The sequence below is a fragment of the Rhamphochromis sp. 'chilingali' genome (genome assembly GCF_963969265.1).
Source record: "Rhamphochromis sp. 'chilingali' genome assembly, chromosome: 18".
In the NCBI taxonomy this organism is placed as follows: domain Eukaryota; kingdom Metazoa; phylum Chordata; class Actinopteri; order Cichliformes; family Cichlidae; genus Rhamphochromis; species Rhamphochromis sp. 'chilingali'.
Genome location: NC_137945.1, coordinates 19,307,825 through 19,332,248, shown reverse-complemented (window position 1 = coordinate 19,332,248; position 24,424 = coordinate 19,307,825). Strand labels below are relative to the sequence as shown.

At 42.3% G+C, this 24,424-nt stretch overlaps 1 protein-coding gene and 1 long non-coding RNA gene across 3 annotated transcripts in view; one reads left to right on the top strand and one right to left on the bottom strand.

The window, feature by feature from the left end:
• sema5a (sema domain, seven thrombospondin repeats (type 1 and type 1-like), transmembrane domain (TM) and short cytoplasmic domain, (semaphorin) 5A) overlaps positions 1-24,424 on the bottom strand; it is a 155,930-nt gene that overhangs the window by 12,339 nt on the left and 119,167 nt on the right. For both annotated transcript variants that reach the window (XM_080864489.1, XM_080864490.1), the window contains exons 16-17: positions 20,748-20,973; positions 784-993 (exon numbers count right to left, since the gene is read on the bottom strand). In XM_080864489.1, the coding sequence (XP_080720615.1) occupies positions 784-993; positions 20,748-20,973 (436 nt within the window). The remainder of the gene's footprint in view (positions 1-783; positions 994-20,747; positions 20,974-24,424) is intronic.
• On the top strand, positions 6,851-7,829 carry LOC308385519. The gene is made up of 3 exons (XR_013969537.1): positions 6,851-7,108; positions 7,225-7,292; positions 7,386-7,829. It is a non-coding gene; the product is annotated as an uncharacterized lncRNA (long non-coding RNA).

Below are 24,424 nucleotides of genomic sequence, written 5' to 3'. Positions count from 1 at the left end.
GAGCTGAATGGTGTCTGCTTTCACTGAATGAATTAACAGGCTGTAAAAATAGTATAGATGGCCATTCACTCTCTTGTCTCTTTCGCTTGCTTGCAGCCTGGCAGCAGTTATGAAGACAGATCGCGGGTGTAGAAGACGATGCGCCGATCCGGGCTTTTAGCAAGATAGCAAAGCCGTTCTCCAGGGGGGCTTGATTAATAATCATCCAAGACAACGTCCTGCTTGTCTGCTTACCGCCTTTGCAGGATACCAGGTGTGCTTTATGCCAAACTAAGCAGTGGATTTCCATTTAAACAGCTTACTTTCCTTGTCAGACAGAGTATTCTTTTAATTAGAAAGCTTCCTCTTGCCGTCTTCCACTAGAGGAGTGTCGAAAATGCATTGTCTCAGGGCTTTTCACAACAAAATAAGGCCTCCCATAGCTGGCAGCATAATTACCCAGGAATGTAATTACACAGTGGAGCGCCACAGGGATTGTCTCTTTGATTCTTGGCGTAAATTGAGGTCTTCGTCACACCTCTTATCTGCAACTGATTTCTTTTGTGGTTCCTGATAATTTGGTCAGTGATTTTGTCTTTGCACTTCTTATACATTAATCACACGAAAAACCCGACCACAACAAAAAAGCCGAAGCCCGAGTATCGTGTGGAGGAGTGTGTGTTTAAATGTGTGACTGAAAGTCTTTTTTCTTTTTTTAAATCGATGCATGCCTTTGTTACTATAAAATTAACTGAAATCCTCTCATGTATTTAACTGTACAGAATATGTTTGTGGATTTCTTACCTGGACAAGGGGTAATGTTACACTCTTGGTACTCCTGTGCCGGCCCCAAGCAGGTCTGACCTCCATAACGGGGCTCTGGGTTACTGCAGGTCCTCTTTCTGCTTCGGATTCCCCGGCTGCAGTCTCTGCTGCACTGAGACCAGGAACTCCAGGATGACCAGGCACCGTTTACCGTGTGGCTTGAGATCCTCCCCAGACGAAGCACTTCTCCTAAACAACACATGCAAGTGTGACAAAACTCTCATCAGTATCTAAAATTGTGGTATTGTTAGTGTTTCTCATTAATGAGCACTGCTGTTTGCAGGAAGAAAGCAGATGGCTGTTCTCACTTACTAGCATCAATGTGCGCATCTATTTTCAACAGCAATAAGCGGGCAGAGAGTCAATAACCACTCTTGACAACAGTGTATGTGCCTTTACTATTAGAGTTGGGAGCTACAAGCTTTAGCTCAATTTGTGCTGAAAGAGTCTGGCTTGTGGTGTTTTTCAATGACTTTCTGCTGTAAAGCAATTTGAGGGATTTCATCAAATGATAGGAGCTTCTAAAGGCTGTCAGTCTTAGTGTGCTGTCTCAAACAATGAGTCAGGAGCACAGATGCCAGTTTATCCATTCCCACTAATGTGTTTGAGTAATGCAGGTAGCATGGATCCAGGAATGCTGGTATCTTTTTTTTTTTGGGTAGGTTAGTCCCCCAAATCTGAGCAAACAGATTTGCTGATACCTGAAGGTAGAGCCGGGCGATAGAACGATAACGATATGTATCGCGATATAACTTTTACTGATAGAGAAATTAAGCTATCCCGATAGACCTCGCTGCTCTTGTCCTCAAAAAAAAAAAAAAAAGGTCAGCCAATCCAAATTAAGTAGCGCAGAGCCGAACCAATCACAGCCGCAGCGTCACGTCGCGTGACTTGTTACGTACAGCACGAGTGCCAAGCCGCACGTGTGTTTGTTTGGGAAGCAGCCAGCGCGTAATGGAGGAAATGAGTGTGCCGACTAGAAAAATCAACCGAGCGTGACCGAAGAGAAAACAGATGATGGTTCCAATGCCGGAGAGATTGTCGAACGGAAGAGCCATAGAAGTTCCATAGTGGGAAGGTATTTCGGCTATTTCAAGTCTGACAAAAAACAGAGTAGCGTGCACTGTAAATTGTGCCGAAAGCAAGTCTGGAAATACAATAAACTGGTGCATGCGTCACACTGTGCGCCGCGTTATTGTTTCGGTGAAATGAATTTCTACAATACTGTTAATTCTACTCTCTGCAGTGTTTAAATGCTTACATATACACACAGTTACTGTCCCTCCACACATACGACTCGGTTCTGCTTCTATGCCGCAGCTTTGTTTACTTTTTCCCACCGAGGCTTCTAGACTTCTGATTGGCCAACATTTCGGCACGGTTAGGAATCTAGCGCCACCTGCTGCTTTGGCATGTTCATAGCAGCGTTTTCCTTCATTTCTGCCTTTATGTGTGGACGGGATTATTTTTTAAAACGAAAACGGAAAATCTCCGTTTTCACAAATACCCGTGTACGTGTGGACGTAGCCTCAGTCTCTGACTGGAAGCGCTAATTCGTCATTCGGCTTTTGTCAGACTAAAGTAACTGTTAAAACTGTTTGAAAAGCTCAGCTATACAACAAGGAGAGATTGAGAATTTCCTTTTAGTTCTCAGTTTATTTGATATTGACAAAAGTTAGTCAGTTTTGTCTGTTCTTCTGTAAAACAAACTAAGATTTATTTTTAGAATTAATATTTTGTTTCTAAGTGGAATTGACAATTTAGTCTGTTTCGTTTGTTCTCTTTTGAAACTTAAACGCTTTAGCGGCTGCCTTTTGTGTAGTTTGCAATATTTGCCTTTATTTATCTGAAAAAGTCTCATGTTCCTTAAGTACATCTACCCTGTTGAACTTATTATGGGAAATAAATATTTAAATTAAAAACAAGCTGCTGATTATTTCACATTTTACTTGTGAGCAACGGCACATTTAAATCTTACAAATATAGTTATTTGGCTTATATCGTGATAGATATCGTTATCGCCTGAAATGAAAAAAACATCGTGATATGAAAAAATCTCATATCGCCCAGCTCTACCTGAAGGATGATTATTAATTATAGTTCTTATGATGCCAACTCTATATGATGTCATCAATTAGCCTGTGATGTCCTGTTTGGAAGACTCAAATCTGTGATTTTGGTGATTTTAAACCAGACCAGAAGGCTGTATCTGAAAGTAAAGCAGCAGTAAAACAGTTAGTTGTTAGTCCTACTCTGATTTATTGTCTGTTTTACTCTACATGACACCATCATTTACAAATAGACATCATGCTCTAACAGATAGGGAAACTAGCAATTAAAATCACGAACTAAAAAGTTTTACTGAGGTCATAAATGAAGTGAGAAGTAGTGATTCTCCATAGATTTGGATCCAATTTGTCTTGTTTGTGCAGCCAAAGGAGACGGTCATAAGAAAGATTGCAGATTTAAGGCACTTTGATATTAGCATCACTTTTCATCTTTAACATACAGTCTCCAGTATTTCTCTACACATACAATGCAATTAGGTACAACGTATTAGGTGTTGTAGTCGCTTTAAATCAACAGTATTGGTAATTACCAAAATGTTTTTTTTTTATCATGGTTAATCCACCGTTATGTGCAAGCTCTTAAACTGAAGTAATATTTGTAATGCTAAAATCCAAAATTTGTTCTTATCCATGACTTTTCAAATGCACTAATTTATAAAAGAAACAGAAACACATTAAAGCACATTATGATTTTTTATTTTATTAAGATGCCAAATCACAGTTATTTCCTTGCATCCCTGAAGAGAAAAATTAGTTTTAGTGTTTGAATGCTATGCTTGATTAATTTCTGAGTTCTTAGGGAAGTCCAGCGTGGCGGCTCACGTCTAGGCATAAAAAAATGTGAATTCAATTAGTTGTTTGTCTAATAAATGACACGTATTTATTAGTTTGAAACTTTTGACTTATTTTAAAGTATTTCTTATTTGTTTACTTTTATGACAGGTGCACAGAAAGTGCTGGAAGTTGTGTGTAGTTGCCTTCTTATTGGGACTTTGGTTGAAAAAGGTAAGTCATAAATCAGAAAGTAAGACTCAGGTGCCAAAAGGTTGTCACCAACTGCATCAGTATGTAACCCTCTGGTTTATGATCCAATATCTGTAAAACCAACGGCTGTCAGGGTCCTCACTCATTGCTAAAGCTAATTGGAAAATGGTAACTTGCAATACTAACACGATGACCACCGTAAACACTCCACCTGCTATAATCGGGATGTGCAAAGTCAGTGTGTGCCACACAAAACTCCTAGCATGACTCTGAGCAATGAAACTTTTAAACCTCTACAAACGCACATGCCACCAGAAATCAGCTACACAACATAACCCATGATTTTAATCTTCTCTTTAAAGATGGATTCAGCGAGAGCAGCATGCGCCCCGTCAACACGCGAACACGCTCGCTCATCAAACAACATCACTTGACTACTCTGTGTACTCTCATCTGGAATGAGTCGAATAGATGATTCCTAATGAAATATGAAACCCTAATTTCTACTAAACTGTAATTACCGTGCGCATTAATCAGCTCCTTGCTCTGAGAGAATGAGCAGAATGAGTGGAGAGAGAAAGCTTTTGGCATTTTTGAATGAAAAGAGCAAATTCGTCTGTTCGACTGAACGATAATCACTCAAACATCCGATGGAACTACAGTCACTGACCGAGCGCTCTTTTGATGATTCACTCCTTCAGAAAACTGTGCTGTGATTTTTATATTACTTTTTTTTCAGATAATAATGCAAATCTTCATTCAGTGCCTGCACCGGCATCATTCTGTGCTCCGTCTCGTTTTGCTCTTGCATTTAAATGAGCGCGAGGAGAGCGTATTAGGGCTTTTCACACAGACCGCAGATGCACATCTGGATCACGAATCTTAGCAATTCAAGCGTGAAACCTTCCTTTTGTGTCTGATTCTCCTCTTAATCTTTTGATTTTTCTTAATTATTATTATCTCATCTATTTTGCAGACTGCCTTTCTGTAACCTTCTCTTTCTCTCTTACTTCCTTTGCTATTAACCTCCTCCTACCTTTTGTCTTGCTGCTATCTCTCCGTCCTCCAGCCTGGCCTTGCTGTTTTGTCAGCATTGCTCTTTTCACTGACAGTTATCATGGCGCGACTGCTTTGTATTCTCAGGGAGAAGAGAGTGTGTTTACTTAGTGCAAATCCTCAACCTCTTCATAACTACGGCTGACCTTGGCGGTGCACAGGCTGACTCACCCTGCCGTCAAGATGGTGTGAGTGCTGACAGGCCCGTCAAGGGCTCAAGGCCCCCAGCTCTTTATCGATTCTGAGCAGGAAGTGGCATGGACAGTCCCACCTGGCAGTATGACCCATACTCTTTATCAGCCTTCAGTAGCCCGGTAGACTGGACCACTGCACCAAGGGAGATGGACTGCTTCACATTAATGCTTCTCATATGTGCAAATATGTAGGCACACATTGCAAGAGCGCTGCAGTCAAGACACACATACAATACAAGTATGTGCAAACACAGCCTTGGATTGTGTGTAACCCACAATACAGTATATATACACACACTGCACTTTGCTCCCTTTGCTTGTTTAAGCTTCTTGCCGGGGGCTGCTCTGATGTACTGTGCATATTGTTAACGCTACTTCACAGGAGCTGCCCTCCTGTCGCCAAAACAAACAGCTTGGTGCCCTCCTTATCAAATAGGTAGCGACTGGATCTATCGATCATCACAAGAACCACACACAGCCGTAGAGAATTAATCCTCACTCTCCTGACAGGCTAGGCTGAGCCAAAGCTAGGAAGGACACAGTGCAACATCCAATAGTCCCCACCGCAAAGAAACTAGGACATAAAAAAAGAGTTCCCTCCTCCCCTCGCTGAACCTCACACCCAGCTCAAAGGCAAATTGCACTGTAAACAAACTGGCGAAGTTATGTGTGTGTGGGATTATGGATGCTGCGAAAAAGAGCAATGGTGGATTTGTAAAAAAAGAAAAAAAATTGCGAGGCCGCGCAAACACGCAACGCCGTGCAATCGAATGCACCGTACAGTCAACTGTTAAGACAGAGATGGAGCTGAGATGACATCTGCAAACTAAAAAGACAACTCGGCTTCAAGATAGACAGATGTGAGAGGCAAACAGGTGGAAAACATTTGAAAAAAAGAAACTTTCAGTAGAGAAGAGAGATGAACTGTCAAGTTTTATCAGCACCAGAGTAAACCAAGACCACACTGGGAGAAAAGAGGAGAGGAGAAGTGCTTGTCCCAGCTTGTCCTAGATTCTGAACTGCACATTTACTCCCTATTACTCTTCCTCCCCCTCCGCCTTTACTTTCCATATCAGATCAGCAATGTGTCCCTGAGGAGGGACCCATTTCTTTCAATGTGTGTGTGCCTGCAAGTGTTTAGAAATGTATGGCCATTCGTACATATGGTACGAGTTGTAAAACCATAAAATTAGGGGCTCGGGCTGTTTGCAGCGGCACAACGTGGCCGTTTTACCTGTGCTGTCCTGACGTCTGCCGGGCGATGACTGACCCAGAAACCCCCTAGAGGAACACTCTCAAGGAAGAGGCAATTAAAGGTTTGTAAAAGTGCAATTAAAAAACCCACTCTTGAAGAGCGCGAGGAACGAGTGCACAAGTTCAGAAACACACACACACAGAAGAACATGGATTTAAATGCTAACTTGAAATAAGTAGACGGATTACTGAATGTACTAGAACGGGATGTTTCTGGAATTCACCTAAGTTGAATCCGGGGAGTTTGCCATGTTTTTATGAGGAGGATTAAAGACCCAACTTGCACCTTCAGAGAGCGGTGTCCTCTGCTGAAATACTGTCATCCCTACTTCCAGGTTTGATCACAGACTGATTTATCGGACTGAGGAGGTTTTATTCACGCTCTGTAATATTTAGGCTTACAAGGATACAAGGACTAAAAGCACATTATTCGACCTCCAGCATGTATAAACCACATTTATTTACTTTGTAGTGTTTGCAGGTGTAGCCAAGTGAACTAATACTACGCATGGAAAGGGTTTAAAAAGAGGGAATTGTGTTTTTGACTGGTTGCCTGTCTACCGGAGGTCTGTTGTAGGGTTGTCATGGTGATGACTAGACCTCGCGTTTTGGGGGTATACTGTCCCTTTAAGAGCCGCCGTAAGCCAGAGCACGCATGCACTCAAGTTTGTGTCACACTGAGCGCTGTGAGCGGGAGCACTGGAGAGTTAGAGACTGCAAAAGATTCTGTGGCTAGCTACACACGAGGTAAATGTGCTAAAAAGTGTAGCATACTGCAAAATATTGTCACCAGTGTTGTAGTAGACTGTAATTAGCTAAGTTTCTTTAGCAATGACTCCATGTTTGTGACCATTTCTGTACAGTTCTTAACGCGCGACGGGTGCATGTTTAATGGTCACGTGCTGTGAAAGGGACTGAAGAGCGGGTTGGCGTGAGTAGTTACAGTGTCCTAACAGATTTCAAAGTTGTTAAGTTTATACTTTTACTCACTTTGCATAACTCTGTATGTTTCTGTTTGATTCAGAGGGGAGATCACTTGCTGTGTGATTCCTGCGTGTGTACTTGTCCTAGCACAGTAGCTGTGTGGAGAAACCGAAGTGAGTTCATGATGTTCTCCCATAGAAATGTATGTTTAAAAGAGAGTTTACAGTGCACTTTATTGCCAGTTGACCTGCGAAGTTGTGGGATGTAAACAATGTGTTTATTTGTTTTGTTTTCTCTTTTTTTGTTGTATTTGTTTCTTGACAGGTCACTACTGTTGTCTATACTGTTTGGATTTAACATGTACATATGATAGTTACTGTTGTCTCAGACCCTGAAAGGCAGTTTAGGCTGAGCCAGTGGAATAGTTAAATTTTGCCGTTTCACTCAAAACTACAGAATTAAAACTGTGCTCCTCCGAGTACAGTCGGAGAATAAAAAAGCCCACAAAAGAGTATTTCCTGTGTCCTGTCTCATTCCCCATGACCGGGCCACACAGGGTTTAACGTTTAAAGGGATTTCCAGGAGGTTAAACTTTATGGCTGAATTTCAGCGCCATTAACTTCATATCGTATTTAGTTTTCATCCCTGCCAACGTTTGAAATCCAAAATTTGAACCACACTAACAACCAACCTTGTGCATTTCACAGTGCCCATGCGTGTTTTTGTCTTTTTTTCTGAGGCTTTGATTTTCTGACAAGAAAGCTCTGCATTGAATCATAAGATTTGCAGCTTCTGACTGACAATTTGTCTTTGAATGTACCATCAAGGAGAGTGCTGGCAATTGTCTGTCTCAAAGTGCAACAATAAAACAACTATGACAAGAAGATTAGGGTAACTACAACTTTTCTTCAGTATGCAGGTTTCAGGTTTCACTTTTATACTATGAAAACAATTAACTGAAATAAACACCTTGTTGGAAGGTGAAAAACCTGAAGTCTGTAACTCTATGGCAGACTTTGGAAAACAACCATCCATCCATCCATGCATGCATCCATCCATCCATCCATCCATCCCTTTTAGCTTCTTCAGGATACCAATGCATTCCCAAGTGAGCTGAGTGTGTCCTGGATCTGTCCTGCAGTGTCCTTCTGGCAGCACATGCCCGAACATCCCACGTAGGAGGTACCCAGAAGATATCCTAGTTCCTCCTGAGTAATTGAGCTCCTCAAATTATCTCTAAGATCGAACCCAGACAACTTATTTCCATCATGTGTATCAGCAAGCTCATTCTTTTGGCCACCAAAACAAAAAGGTACAGCATCAAAATCACAGAAGACGCCACACCAATCCATTTCCCTAGACCTCAAGATACTAAAACTCCTCCACATGGGTCAGCAACTCACTCCTGATCCATTCCTTTTCCAACTAAGAGCCATGGTTTCAGACTTGGAGGTGCAAATGTACGTCCCAACCCTTTCAAATTCAGCTGCAAAACACAAGCAAGCTGGAGGTCGTGGCTTGTTGAAGCCAAAAGACCCACGGGACTTGCAAAAAGTAGAGAAGAAATCCTGAGATAAACTGTCCTCCATGCTCCAAGTATAAGTGACAGCAGGCAGCCCTGTGTCCAACACACACCGGGACATATATGAAATATACATCTTATACATAATTTACCTTTTTATGTTCTATATAAATCGTCTACTGACGAACATAGTCTCACAGTTGGTGTTCTAGCTCTCTTGACCAGATTTCTGTTTTGAATACAGCAGAAGGAGCACATATGAGGAAAAGAAACTCAAGGCCAGCTCTTTCCATTTATCACTCCTGCCAATACAATCACGAGAAACACAAATGTTCAGCTGGTTCTGCTGGCTGTTCTGGTGGACATCAAGCACATGGTTGTTGTATTTTAAAAAACTAAAAACACAGCCAATGCAACTCTCTATGATGGCCAACAAACAGTGTAAGAGGAAACTTATTTCTTTACCTGCACTGAGGAAACTTGCTACCATCAAAGAAAGATCCTTCTCCCTGATAATTTGCCTGGCTTTCTGAGGTAGCAGTCAGACCAGATAAAAAAAAAAAAAAAGGGAAATAAAGCTGAAAGTGAATCAATGTCAGAGAACACAGGCAAAGAAAAGCCCATCACTGAGCCTGAATGTGAGCACCCAAAAACTTTTCTTTTGTTGTTAAGCTTTATTGTTGAAAACTGTTTAGACGGCATTGTCAAAACCTTCGGGTACGATGTTTTTAAGAGCTTAGAGCCATGATTTCATGCAGACATGTTGTAGTGGCTTTCTGCCAAAAAGTAAAAAAAAGTGATTTTTAAAAAAAGAAATTCTGACAGGTGGTGTTTTTTTTAACCGCTTACTCTGGCTTCCTAATTTTGTTGACTCTAAATCACAAAAATTTGTGCCGCTCTGTAAAGCGCTGGGGCCGAAGGTGAAACAGGCAGCGTGTCACTGGTATCCCAATCTTACCCTGCAAATTTGGTGTCAAGTTAATTCCAATTAGGTTATGAACTTCATCTGACAGCAATCTGGAGGAGGGCACGGGTTACGTGCTTAGGTGAGGCATGACTGACAGGCGTACAGGGCGGGATCTTGCAACTAAGGCGACATCACTTAAAAAGTACACGGGAGCGTCACAATTTAAGCCATTCGCTGCCGTAGAGACACACGATGCAAATGAAGAGCCTCTTCCTTAAATGGATCAACTTATTACAGAAAATGAACACAGTACTCCACAATGACAAGCAACACAGGCCTTTGGAGGGGTTTTCGTATTTACATACCTCATTTACATAAGCATTCAAACCCTTCACTTAGTGAATGGTTAAAACATCTTTGGCAGCAATAACATCCTCAAGTTTTCTTGGGAGTGATACTACACACTTGGAACAGAAAGTTTCTCTCATTCTTCTTGGCAGAATCATTCAAGCCTGTCCCTGCTGAATGGGGAGTGTTGGTGCACAGCCAATTTCAGGTCTCTCTAGAAGTGCACCATTGAGTTCTGGTCCAGATTCTGACTGGCCGAATCAACAATATTTTCCGATGATGCTCCCGAGTTTCCGCATGGTTTTAGGCTGTTGGGTATTTAGAATGTAAACTTTTGCTTGGTTTTTATCTTTTTTTGCATCCATTTTTCCATCTGACTAGTCTCCCAGTCACTGTTACAGATTCCCACAGCATGATGCTGCCACTATTGAGCTGGTACTAATGAAGTGATGACAAGAGCATAGTTTTCGCTACACATGGAATCGCGGCAGAACAGTTAAATCCTTCTTTAATCAGAGCAGAGGATCTTGCTTCGCATGGTTTGAGAGCTGCCTTTTGGTAAACCCCAGCAGGTTTTCACATGCCTTTTAGTGTGGAATGGCTTCTGTCTGCCGACTCTACATGAAGGCCTGATTGGAGTAGTGCTATAAGGTTCTTGCACGCCAACAAAGGAACTCCGCCCATTAAGTCGGACGTCAATAGCCATTGCTGGGACTAAACTCTTCTTCAATTCCCAAACTCATACAAACACTGTGGTATCAAAAATGACCCAAATTCTTCTATCTTTAATAAAATAAAATGATCAGTGTGGCTGCTCTCTCAGTCAACAGAACACCTATGATGATTCATCCACAACACGAGGTTAGACATTAATGTGCTGCGTGGTTTTGATTACTCGCTATTAAAAATTCCTGATGCTCAGCTTTGTGTACCGATTCAAATCTCAGTTAGCCTCAGAGGGATTCTTTTCAGAAGCATTCAAATATTTGCTGTTTGGCAAACCACGAGTCCATAACCTATAGATACACCGTAAGATTTTGAAAAACTGAGTTTAAAGATGCGATGCACGTAAACGGTGCTAATAAGAAAGCAAGAGAAGCTGACAGTAATCACAGATTATTTTTAGGCGCTTGTTTATAACAAATAAAACGAGATACAAGTGTTCTTGAGCAATTTGTGTGCTACAGAAATGTGCCTTGAAACAATATTGCCTCATAGGTCTATTTTTTTAACCTCCTGGCTTGAGTTTCAGTTTCTATGCACTAACAACTGTGCACCAGTGCACTCTAATCAAGTCAAGAAAGACCAAAATGGATCTATAACATTTCATTGCTATATTCACAGAGCTCCTCTGAGTCTGAACCCTGAACCTTCTTGCAACAGGTAACAGGTCTAATCGCTGCTCGATGCTGCTCGTGTAAAGTCTGTGTTTTCTGCATGCTTGCGTGGGTTTTCACCAGGTACTCCATCTTCCTCCCACAGTCCACAGAAATGACAGGTATATTGGCAAATCTAAATTTGTCATAGACATGAATGTGACTGTGAATGGTTGCCTGTATTTCTGTGCTACCCCTGCAACAGACTGGCGACCTATCCAGGGTGTACTCCACCTATGACAACTGGGACACACTCCTACGCCCCTCCAGGATCCTAAACTGGATAAATGGAAGATGGATGGATGGAATTAGATATGAAGCTTATGTGCAAGTTAAGTAAAGAAGATCTGTAGTCACTCATCTGCCTGCATCCTGGATTCTTTGCTGCTAGTCTCTTCATTACATTACTACCACTTTCCCACGCTGCCAATCTCAGTACTGACGTCTTTACTCTAGTCCAATCATCTTCTTGCCTGCCTTCTTTGAGCCAATCAGCTTCCACTCTGCGTGGTTTAAATCTGCGCTCTCTGTCATTTTCCTTCCACCTCATCCAGAAACTCAGAGCTCAATCCAAACCTCCACCTTCATCTTCACCACCACCAGTGTCCAGGGTCCTGTCCTAAATCCTATTTAGGGATTCCACTCTGACATGATAGGTCATTAGAGACTAATCACCAAATACATTTATTTCTCTATCTCAATGAATAATATTCAATTCTTCCAAATGATCTCGCCTCGCTGAAACAACAGCTGTTTTGTAGATTATTGTTGGTTCTCAGGATGTCGCACTCTTTCTCCATCTCTCATCCTTTGTGAAGACCTTCACGTCCTTACTTTATTCAGCAAAATAAGGAATGCATTCAATCTTTTTTACTATTTTGTAGCAGTTTCCCATAGAAACAGGCCTCTCAGGTACCAGATGTATGTGTTGTATAACTTTGTCTCTAACTAAACTGTGCGCTCTGTTGTTGGCTCAACTACTTTTACTCTTTTTGCTTGACAGAGTAACAGCCACATGAAAAGGGAGCATTGAGTGTAGGAAGAGAGCAAGAGAAATACCAAAAAGACAATAAGGACACTGGGTTGGTTGTCATCCGTCAGAGTCGTCCCTCAGCGCTGTCTTGTGTCTACTCAGTGCCTGCTCACGACATCCGTGCACAAGAACTAATCTCTCGTCCATGAGAGGGCCCTGGCCTTGATACCAGATCAGCTGAAGTGAAACACATCAGGCTGCTGACAAGCCACCGTTTCTCCCTGGGATAAAATGAAGCCATCACTCACCAGCACAAGCTAGCAAAATTACAAACTCACAACCTTCTTTCATCTTTACAGCACTTTCTTTTGCCTCTGCCTCTGGCTTTGTGTGATGCAAATGATAAAACATTTAAAGCAGCAGTGGTATAATCAAGCTTAAAAGCTTTTTTTTTTTAGCTTGATTATACCACTGCTTCACATAAAACCAGCCTGACTAACTTTTAACCAATTCACCACATGTACAGATTGAATTGCACAAGAATATCTGTTTTATCGACATTTGGCTTTGCAGAAACCGTCATTTAAAATTAAAAGTGCAGTGGGCTGGCCTGTGGCAGCACAGACAGCGAGTAATAGCTACGAAGTCTTTTACATTAAGCTGACTAATGATAGAAAGCGAGCTGGTTTCAATCCTTGCCACAGTGGGAGGGTTATTTCCAGTTTTATGTCAAATACAGGTGGCTGCTTGATTGGTGAATAATTGACGGAACAAAAAAACACCGCCCCCGAACACAGAGAGTGCAGTCACAGTCCTGAATGGCAAGCAGCCTGATATCTGGCAAGACTTAAAGGGTTGTGTTGTGGTTTCAGTCTGTTCAAAAATCTGAGAAAAAAGCAACACAGTAAGGAATTACAGAAGAAAGAATGCAAGCAAGCTTTATTAATTCCACATAGGTTGTGTCGTGCTGGGTTTTGTCTACCCCTATTTGTGGAGCATACATGAAACCAAAGAGGGCATGCCTTCTCATATATTTGAGCAATGTTAGCAGCTCTGTCTGGATTTTTATTGGTTGTGGGAAAGAAACCCCAACCAAACTTAAACATGCTCCGTCACTCTGTGTTCCTCCGCCACTGCCTTGTTTGAATTTTGGACGAAATGGATTCTGGGATATTGCATTTAGTCATTTCGAGCTGATTGGAGACCAAAACAGCCAATCAGATTTTTTGCATCCGAGTCTGTGATAGGCTGGTTTTAGTGCACAAATATAACGGTGTACTGAAAGAGTTGAGCACGCTTGGGCAGAAATGTTGAGAGCGCGAGCAACACGTTGCGAGCAAGCGCAAATGCAAAAACTGAGTGAGGGGCTGCTTTTGTGTGTGTGTGTGTGTGTGTATGTATGGATAATAGCAAACACTGAAATACATTTTTTTGCACGCAGCAATGAATTTTGTTCACTCAAATTTAGCTTTTCTTCGCTCAAAATAAATTTCTCCTCAAAATGCAACACTTGCAGCTGCAAATTTTTTTTTTTTTCGTGCGCTCAGAATAGTGGCACAAAAATAACGCCATAAAAATTCTCTAGTTTCAAGATTCACTGTGTTGTTCTTACTGAAAGTTCCTATATCTTACTGAAATGTTGCTCTGTAGCTTATTGTGTCTTATTTTAAGTGCAATGAGATCATTTTGACTAGAAATAAGACAAATATACTTGGTAGCCTTTGAGTTTTTGCAGTGTATACTGGAATGCAATAGCATTGCTTTACTCCTTTGTCCAAAAATGGATCAGCTACTTGCGGATACTGAATTTTAATTATAGAAGTGGCACTGTGGTTGGCACTTTTGCCTCGCAGCGGGAAGGTCCTGGGCTCAAAACCTGGCTGGGGCCTTTTTGTGTGGAATTTGCATTATTTCCATATGTCTGTGTGGGTCTTCTCCAGATACTACAGCCTCCTCTCGCAGTCTGAAGACATGCATGTTGGGCTAAATTGACTGTAGGTTTGTGAATGCGAGGCCGTCTGTTGTCTGTCACTCTGTGTTTTAGCCCTGCGACAGTTTGGGGACCTGAGCAGAGAAGAAAACTACTAGACATAGTTTCCACGCATTAAAAAATTTGAAGTTACATTAAAAAGAGAGCTGAGGAGGCTTACATTATTAAACAGCTGGTGTTTTTTTGAACACACCTCTAACTGGGGCTCCTTTAGATGCCACTGCAAATCCTCTGCTAGCTCATGGGCGAGTGGGGTAAAGTGTGTGAGCCCTCGCTGACCCTCTAACAGCCTGTGGCCCCAAGCAGTTGCCTGATGTGGTTGTTGTTCACAAGCTGCTGTTATGAAAAAAACAATCCTGGAAGCCATCCTTGATTTGAATTTGCATTGAATTTTCTTCCTTTGCCAATTTCCCACCTCTCCCCCAAGCAGTTTTGGCACAGTGCTTAACAAACAGACACACAAGCAGACAAAACAGCATTTCAGGAAGCAAAATTCATGTCTGCAAAAAAGGACCAAATGATTCGGAAAATTAAGAATTCCTGCGTTGTCATTTGTGAGGTATGAAGTTATTATTTTTTAAGTGCATACATGCCATTTGGGAATGGAATACAAGACATGCACTGTAGCAGTATCTAAAGGTTTTGGGGGCATATCTGTGACACCATCAACTGTGCAAGGCTTCTACAGTGTGCTTCCATCCATAGAGAAGCAGATGAAAAGCAGGGGTGTAGGTATGTGTATGCACTAAACATTAGGATATACTGTATGAACAGGAGAGGAAATCTATAGATTTTATGTTTTGCTTTTGAAAAATTAAAAAGAACTTCATGTTTAACACTTATATGTATCCAACTGATCAAATGTTTGGCTTTTCATTCAGCCATGTAAGATGTGAAAAAGAAGGAAAATGACTACAAGAGCTACGAGACTAATAAATGGGTGTACATGACAAGAGAGGTCTTTAAATCACCACAGATCTTAAGTAATTAACTCATCGCTATCATTAAGCTACGATCACTGATATGAAACAAGTCAGTATGTTACATAAAAGCTCATTGTAAATGCTTGGTTAAATCATATAGTCATAATTTGTCTCTCGTAATAAAGACAGATAGCGATCACGAGGCAACAGTGAAACAAAGACAGAAGGAAGCTGCTAGGTTGGCTCCAGCAGCAGTTTTATTCCCCCTGTATTGACAGGGGATTAATTTCTTCTTATCTGTATGTCCGTGATAACACTTCCAGGTGTGTGCCAATAACATCTGCCATGTGTCTGAATATAATCCAAATCAGGTATATCTGATGGCTGTGATGCACGAGTGTACAAACACAGTGCCCAGGAGGAGGGCGGCGGAGAAGATCTTAAACAACATGGAAAAGTGGGCTTTTTATTAAATTGCAGGGAAGTGACATTAGTGTGACAGCAAGGCGGCAAGTGAGAGAAAATGTTCATGCACTGACTTCAAAAGAGAATATCCAAACAAGAACATACCTAGCAGTACGAAAAGGTTAGTTCACTTAAAAATATGTGTAAAGAGAATGTTTATATATAGTGTGTGAAAAAGTGGATACATACATTTTTTAAAAAGGATTTATATTCAGTTTTAAGCTGTTAAGTCAGTAACAGCAACATGTTAATTCTTTAACAGTTTGGAAATCTAATTTGTTGACTTAAGTCCTTTTCACATCGAAATGACATGAATGCACTGACATCTGTGGTCATCAGTTAACACGAGCAGGCGTTAACGGTTGATCCTGTTAAAGACTGCAAAATGGTCCTGACCGAACGCTGCCACGCACGTTATCCGTCTCATCATCCTTGGAGATTTCACACTTCTGACAGATTTCAGCTTGCTCTTTCTATGAATGGGTCTCAGCACTGTTTGGTGGCATGAGCCCTTTTAATGCAAGTATGTAATCAGCCAATCAAACTGGTTTCTTCAACATGACAGTGAGTTCAGCCTCCGTAGTCACCAGATCTCAATCCCCTAGAGCACCTTTGGGACGTGATGGGAGATTGGCATCTTTTTTTATTTTTCCCACAGAGAGTTAAGGCAGAATTCTGAAAGCAAAAGGATGAGCAGCTCCATAGTATAATGGTTAACACATTCACCTAATATATGAAAGATCACTGCTTTGAGACTGGGAGGACACACAAATCCCTGGGAGAGTTGTGTCAGGGAGGGTATCTGACATAAAAACCCACAAAATCAACCTTTGGATCCATCTGCTGTGGTGACCCCGTTTGAATCAGGGAGCAGCTGAAAGAGGCTTGAAGGCAAAAAGGGGTCCAAAAGTGGCTCCAATATATTTGTGAATTCTTAATTTACAAATAAAACTGCGTTTTCAGACGACACTTGGCTGCAGGAGGTAGTTTCTGATTAAAAGCTGCAAACTAGAAGCTTCTAGCTAACCGCTGTTAGCTTTGACTACATTCAGCTGAGCTACGAGAGGGTTTTCTTTTTTTACCACTTCATAATTCTGATACTATTGACAGCCACAGGGGAAAAAAACAACAAATTTTGTTTTTATAAAAAAATAAGGCCCCAGGAAAAAAAACCATTCTCTAAACCAGGTACTGAATGATACATGAAGAAACCCTTCTGTAAAAATAAACACCCTCCAAAATAGGGCTGCACGATTTTGCATAAAATGAGAATCACGATTTTTTGGCTTAGAATTGAGATCACGATTCTCTCACAATTTTCTTTTCCAGTATAAATATTTATTGCACTTATTAACTGCACATCAACTTCGTAACAGTTGAGACTGAACATAAAAACAACAAATGTCTCACATTTTGTCCTTGCCGCAAAATGTTGTACTGCTTGAAATTTCGTCTCCACCGTTGCTCGACGCTGCGTGTATAGAGCAGGTAGTGCAACAATAGAAAAATCATTGCAGGATGGCACTGTGTAGCGTTTGTCTAGGGTGTTGATCATTTTCCTAAATCCCTCGTTTTGCACAGTGTTGATGGGAGCCATATCTTTGGTCAGGTGATAAGTAATAGCCTCCGTAATTTCTTTGTGCCTGCGGGAGTTCGACGGGTATAGGGAAGCGCTGTATAAGGTTCCCGTTATTGATGTTTGGGTGGTTGACCGGGACGGATTTTCTCCTGTCACTTTCTCCTCATCCCTGACGTGCTCTCCGTTGTTTTTTCCCTGCCAATTTTAGCAGCCAGCTTCTGTACCACGTGGTATAAGGCTCCGCCCTTGTCATTTGTTGAGCAGGAAGAGTGAGCGCTTGTTTTCATGCAGATTACGTCCCGGATCAAAATGTGGTACAATCGTCATCGTCTTTTTTCTTTTTTTTTTTTAAATCGTTGGATTTTAAATCATTTGGAAATGAGATCACACATAAGTATGAATTGAGATCGCGATTTTCTAACGATTAATCGTGCAGCCCTACTCCAAAATGCAGATAAATATAAACAAGAATAAAAATGGAAAGTAAACTTACTCCTCTGGAGTGGAGATATCTGACTCAGAGTATGAGAAAAACTTATTTAAAAAAACAAAAACAAACTTCTTTTGCAATTGCAGACATTTATCACATGGTCGATTCAATATGATAACAATAATACATTTTTTTATTTTACAAATATTGTTACAAATATTGTGTTCAATTATTCAAAGGAAGTATTATGTCACCCATGGACTAAATTGCATTAATTTCTAGGAGACAAAGCGCAGTTTAAAAGAAGAAAAAACAGTACTTGGATGCACTATCTCACCTTAAGTGTCTCAACATGTCCTCTGCTAAGGATTAACAGCAACATGTTTATTGTGGCCTATGCACTAATTGATTACCGTCTCAAATAACTTTCCCGCCACTCTTCATAGAGCAATCTGTTTACACTGGCTCTCACAGGTAAAGCGCGTGATGTGAGCTGAACTCTAATCGATTGCAAGCTGCCTGATGCAAATAGTAAATCTTTATTGAGTGACACACCATTTCTTTTCGGGGTCCCGCTGTCTCAGAGGGATCTCGTTGTCCTTTGCCCCAGTTTTGAGTATCAATAAACACCAGCGCTGTGGTAGTAATTACTTTATGATAGCCTCTTGCTGTCAGAAAAGTTAACTGCTGTCCCCGGGGATCTGGCACCACATGAGAGATGGACAGTAGGAGGAGGAGGGCTTATTGAAAGTGTCTCATACGCACACACAGACACACACACACTCACAATGTGCACATATCCACCCACCAAGAAAAAGAAAAAGAAAAAGGCAAACGCACATATTACCCGCCTCCACGCAAACCCACAAATACACACACCAGTGCTCTCCAGATGGATGGCAACTTTGATAATGGCTGAAATGAAGAAGTGGATCGCTGGAGTCTGTCCTCTTTTTCGACAGTTATGACTTAAAACTCCTCCGAGAAGTGAATCATACCGAAGACCGGAGATGGACAATCAACACGGGACAGAGCGGACGAGAACACAGGGGCCACGCACACCTCAATAGATCTCCACTTCACTCAGTGCAGCTAATTGAAACAGAAGTTTCAAAGTGCACACTGAAGTATTTTTTTTAAACCTTTTTTCCCTTTTGCTCAAACACGCGTAACTCAGTTCTTTCAAAAAGGAGGGAAAAAAGACAGATTTGAGTTAAACCGTTCTGATGTTGAAAGGAAATTTGCTTCACAGAACATTTGCAGAAAGTAAATGAAAAAGAAAGAAAAAATCATTTCACATATTTCACCAATTCCATATTAAATCACCCTGTTATTCACAAGGCTATGCTTTGAGGAGACTAGAAACATTGCCTGCAGTGATGTTAATTACTTATCTAGTTAAAGCGAAGTGTAAAGTGCAACAGCCTCACAACTAATCATGGCTGTTGATAATCTTTGCCACAGTACGTATAATGAAGTCTGTCTCTATTAGCACAGATATCCTAACCTCCCCTGCAAAATAATGGTTTAAACGCAACCTGCTTGCTACAAAGTTTCCACTTTAACAAGCTGAGCTAATGGCAGCTTTCCGCAGATATACCATCATTTTCATGATGGTATATCTGCGAAAAAAACCACCCAAAACAAAAAAACAGCTACATTTTTACAGCTCATATGGTGTATTACCATCTGCCTGCTTGGATCCTATAGTCGGCTTGCATCCTGCACAGACTAACACTTTGCCAAAAGTGACTGCTGAAATCACTGCCTTGCTTTTTTTTTTCTCCAATTGTTGTAATTAACACTGAAGCTAATCTGATGTCGGGCTGCCGGTGACAACCCCTAATGAAACACGTTGTGTCGGTTACTTCCTCCCACTAATCAGAAGCAAGACAGACCTATTAAAGCTCGAGCCTTTGTTCTCTAACGTCTCAGATGTGTGGCTGTCACTCCTCTTAAAGCTTTGAGTCTGCAGTCAGGATTTTCCTCTGTGCTTGTCGGCGCTCATTTAAAACCCTTCAGGAACATTTAAGCGCTGGCTTCAAAGTGTGAGGAGAACAACTTGTACCACTGTTAGCGCCTGGAAGAAAGACGGATATTAATAATCAGAAATAAGGAAGAGGTGGTGAGATCAAAAAGGCTAACCTCAGTGATTATCGCAGCGTGTGGCGTGTGATTGGTGGTAGCAACAGACCACCCAGAGACGCAGATGAACCCAGCGTGATGGGAGGCCGCCGCAGCTTAGCCGGGCGCTAACTCTGAAGCCCTTTAAAAACAGCTTTTTCCCCTCTGAGGCAGAGAGCGGCACCATAAACAAACTTTAACTGCTGCATCTGTATCTGAATCGCTTTGCTGTGGTGCGATGCCATCCTGCATGTCTCCTCTCTAACACGCATACTTCTCTTGGACAACATAAACAACTCGTCAATTAGCAGGCTGCTTGTACAAACATTTACAGCGTTTAATTCGCCAGGGGTGTGGCTGACTGAGACCGTGTGGTGCAGCGACTTAAGCAAATGGGAATAGCTGGAATTACGGATAAAGAGCCGCAGTTTGCTGCTTCTTTGTGAGGCTGTAAATGAACTTGTGTGCATGTGTGTCTGTTTGCGTTTCTGTGCATGTGAGCGTGGTGGATGAAATTAGTCGTAAACTGCTGATCGCTTTGGATTGGAAGTTCATTAGTACATCTGACGCCTTGATGTCTGATAAAGGCGAGGAGGACGGGATGGTAAACACGAGAGTTGACCGAGATAGGGCTCCTATAACTTTTCCAGGACATCGAGAAAGGAAGAGAAAGAGCAACAGCCAAACAGAAAGAAGGACTGACTTGAAGCGAGGAGGACAATAACCCGCAGCTGCAGAAGGACAGTTGGAGCAGGAAAACAGGAACATCCAGAGGCTGAGAGAGCTGGAAAGAGACCATAAGTCTCTTCCCTCTTATGCACTCACCATCAGTGGAGCAGCCAGTGGATCCGTCGCTGGAACAGTAGCGCATCTCGATCCTCTGTCTGCCCACTTCTAGCAGGCTCGGGTCTGGGATGCGAGCTTTGCAAGTGTAGCGGAAACGCTGCTCATAGTGGCCGCCGTTGTCGGAGATGTTGACAGGCGTCCACGGGGTCCAGGGTGTGGTCTTTTTAAGGTCGGGACATGGCAGAGTGTTGCAAGACTGGTACTCCTGCAGGCACAGAAACACTGCATTTTAACCCACAGTTTTATTTCACGAGAGAGAATCACAAATGACCGAGGCGATAATTAGCACAACAGGCTCCGACAAAAACCTTCTGTTGTGTTTTCCAAACATAATAATGACCCGGACAATGCCTTCTGAAACCCTCAGCAGTCGCTCATGTGAAATTAAACAAACTATAAAGGGGTGAGAAAAAAAACCAACGCCTTTCATCATCGCTCATCCTTGAAAGCCTCTTGATTCTGGTTCTGGCAGGTTTACAGTACGGCATGTTACCAGAACGAGTGCCACTCATTCCCAAAAATACCCTTTACAAACCAACCAGGCCTGGTTTGCCTGGCTCTAATATAGCGTGCCATTATGCCTGCACGCACTGGCTATGGATATGCTCCCATTAGACCACTTGCCGAACATGGAAAGAGGCAAACAATCCAAGCAGAAAAGGTCATTGTTGATCAAATTTAATCTATAACCACAGGGAAAAGATGGAGAGAAGGAGCGCTGAAGCCAAGGACAGCAAGAGGCTGACACAGAAAGAGGCGAAGAATACAGTAATAATGGCAACTCTTCCTCCAATCTGCATTTGACTTTGAAAGCCAGGCGGTAAAAATGAATAACACGCCATTAAAGCCATAACAATATGATATGTGGGACCTACTCAGGAGTGCCATATGTGTGTGTATATACACTCAACAAAAATATAAACGCAACACTTTTGTTTTTGCTCCCATTCCCCATGGGATGGACGTAGAGACCTAAAATTCATTCCAGATACACAATATAACCATCCCTCCCAAACAGTGGTCACAAATCAGTCCAAATGTGTGGTAGTGGGCACATCTGCTATATTGAGATAATCCATCCCACCTCACAGGTGTGCCACATCAGGATGCTGATCTGACATCATGAGTAGTGCACAGGTGTACCTCAGACTGCCCACAACAAAAGGCCACCCTGGAATGTGCAGTTTTTTGCGCTATTGGGGGTCTGGGGACCCAGAACCGGTCAGTATCTGGTGTGACCACCATTTGCCTCATGCAGTGCAACACATCGTCGCATGGAGTCTATCAGATTGTCAATTGTGGCCTGTGGAATGTTGGTCCACTCCACTTCAATGGCTGTGCGAGGTTGTTGGATATTCATGGGAACTGGTACACGCTGTCGTATACGCCGGTCAAGCACATCCCGAACATGCTCAATGGGTCAATGGGTGACATGTCCGGTGAGTATGCTGGCCATGCAAGAACTGGGACATTCTCAACTGCCATCTGCCCTGAACAATGTGAACCATGATTCATCCGTGAAGCGCACACCTCTCCAACGTGCCAGACGCCATCGAATGTGAGCATTTGCCCACACAAGTCTGTTACGGCGACGAGCTGGAGTCAGGTCAAAACCCAATGAGGACGACGGGCATGCAGTTGAGCGTCCCTGAGACGGTTTCTGACAGTTTGTGCAGAAATTGTTTGGTTGTGCAAACCAATTGTTCCAGCAGCTGTCTGGGTGGCTGGTCTCAGACGATCTTGGAGGTGAACCTGCTGGATGTGGAGGTCCTGGGCTGGTGTGGTTACACGAGGTCTGCGGTTGTGAGGCCGGTTGGATGTGCTGCCATATTCTCTGAAACGCCTGTGGAGACGGCTTATGGTTGAGAAATGAACATTCAATGCACGGGCGACAGATCTGGTTGACATTCCTGCTGTCAGCATGCCAATTGCATGCTCCCTCATTTCTTGTGGCATTTTGCTGTGAGACAAAACTGCACATTCCAGGGTGGCCTTTTGTTGTGGGCAGTCTGAGGTACACCTGTGCACTACTCATGATGTCAGATCAGCATCCTGATGTGGCACACCTGTGAGGTGGGATGGATTATCTCAATATGGCAGATGTGCCCACTACCACACATTTGGACTGATTTGTGACCACTGTTTGGGAGGGATGGTTATATTGTGTATCTGGAATGAATTTTAGGTCTCTACGTCCATCCCATGGGGAATGGGAGCAGTAACAAAGGTGTTGCGTTTATATTTTTGTTGAGTATATATATATATATATACACACACACACACACACACACACACACACACACACACACACACACACACACACACATATATATCCAGCACTCTCCTCAGCCAACTTGGACAGCTGGCTGGAAAAGAAATACTCTTATTCTGTGGTGCTATATTTGGTGATAAGATTCAATATGATAATAGATGGGTAATAGGAAGTCCGGCCCCGTTTTGTTCCCAGCTAAAGAGTAAGAAGGCGGAGGGAGAGATACGTCTGAGGAAAATGACACTGTAGAAGAGAAGGTGAGATGGCTGCCATTTTCCTCGCTGCTTGTTTATTTATGCTGAATAGGACTTGACTGACTGCCAGACCTTGACAAAATAAGATAAGAGTTCCTTTCTGCACATCCGTCAGCCTGTCACATAGGATACGCTGACAGGTCAGCTGAGGAGAAGAGCTCTATACATTATACAGTATGCAGGCATATTTTTCACCATCTCACTTCCTTTTTTATCCGCTGTCATGGTCTTACTTTGCATCCATCCATCTATCTTTATATTCCCCCAACTCCACCCCCCTGCGTTCTTCTCACACAGCTTATAACTCGCTTTGTGACACATCTGTCCCCCTCTCTCTCTCTCTCGCTCTCTGTTTCTTATTTTTTTCCTTCTGTATCTGTTTCATCTCCTTCTCCTCTCCCTATGCACCACTGTTTCTATCTCCTGCTTCCTCTCGCTCCCTCTGTCTCACTTCCCCAGGGTACCAAGGTTAAAAACACAGCGAGGATTTAGATTCTGTTAGGGCCCGGTGATGAATGAGGGTGTCACCTCCACCGCACTTCCCGCCTCTCTCCATCCAGTGCAGTAATCATCTTCAGACATTAATATTTAACATTGTCACGCATCACAGACCAGCCCACAATCTGTGATTATCAGCCAATAACAAAAGGGAAGGAAGAAAAAAAGTCCACGTCAGCTTCTCGCCATCGCCTACGGCGACACAAATGCAACACATGGCATGAATGGGGGGTTGGGGGGGACGGAGGAAAGGCAAACAGTCTGTGGGTGTTTGTTGTGAGAGTGGTTGATGGTGGCCAAACACAGTAAATATTTAATGAGGCTTGTCTGGTAAGCGTTTCTCCCTATACTCTGGGGATTAGTATCAGTGCAGTGGGCTAAGGAGATAATTACTGGGTTTAAAGCTAAACCTCATTCAAGGTCTCTAAAGGAATCTACAACAACTACAGCTGAAGTTTACATATCTTACAGCTAGTGGTTTTTTATATATATATATATATATATATATATATATATATATATATATATATATTAGGGGTGCAACGATATTCGTATCGATATTGAACCGTTCGATACAGTGCTTTCGGTTCGGTACGCATATGTATCGAACAATACAAAATTTGTAATTTATT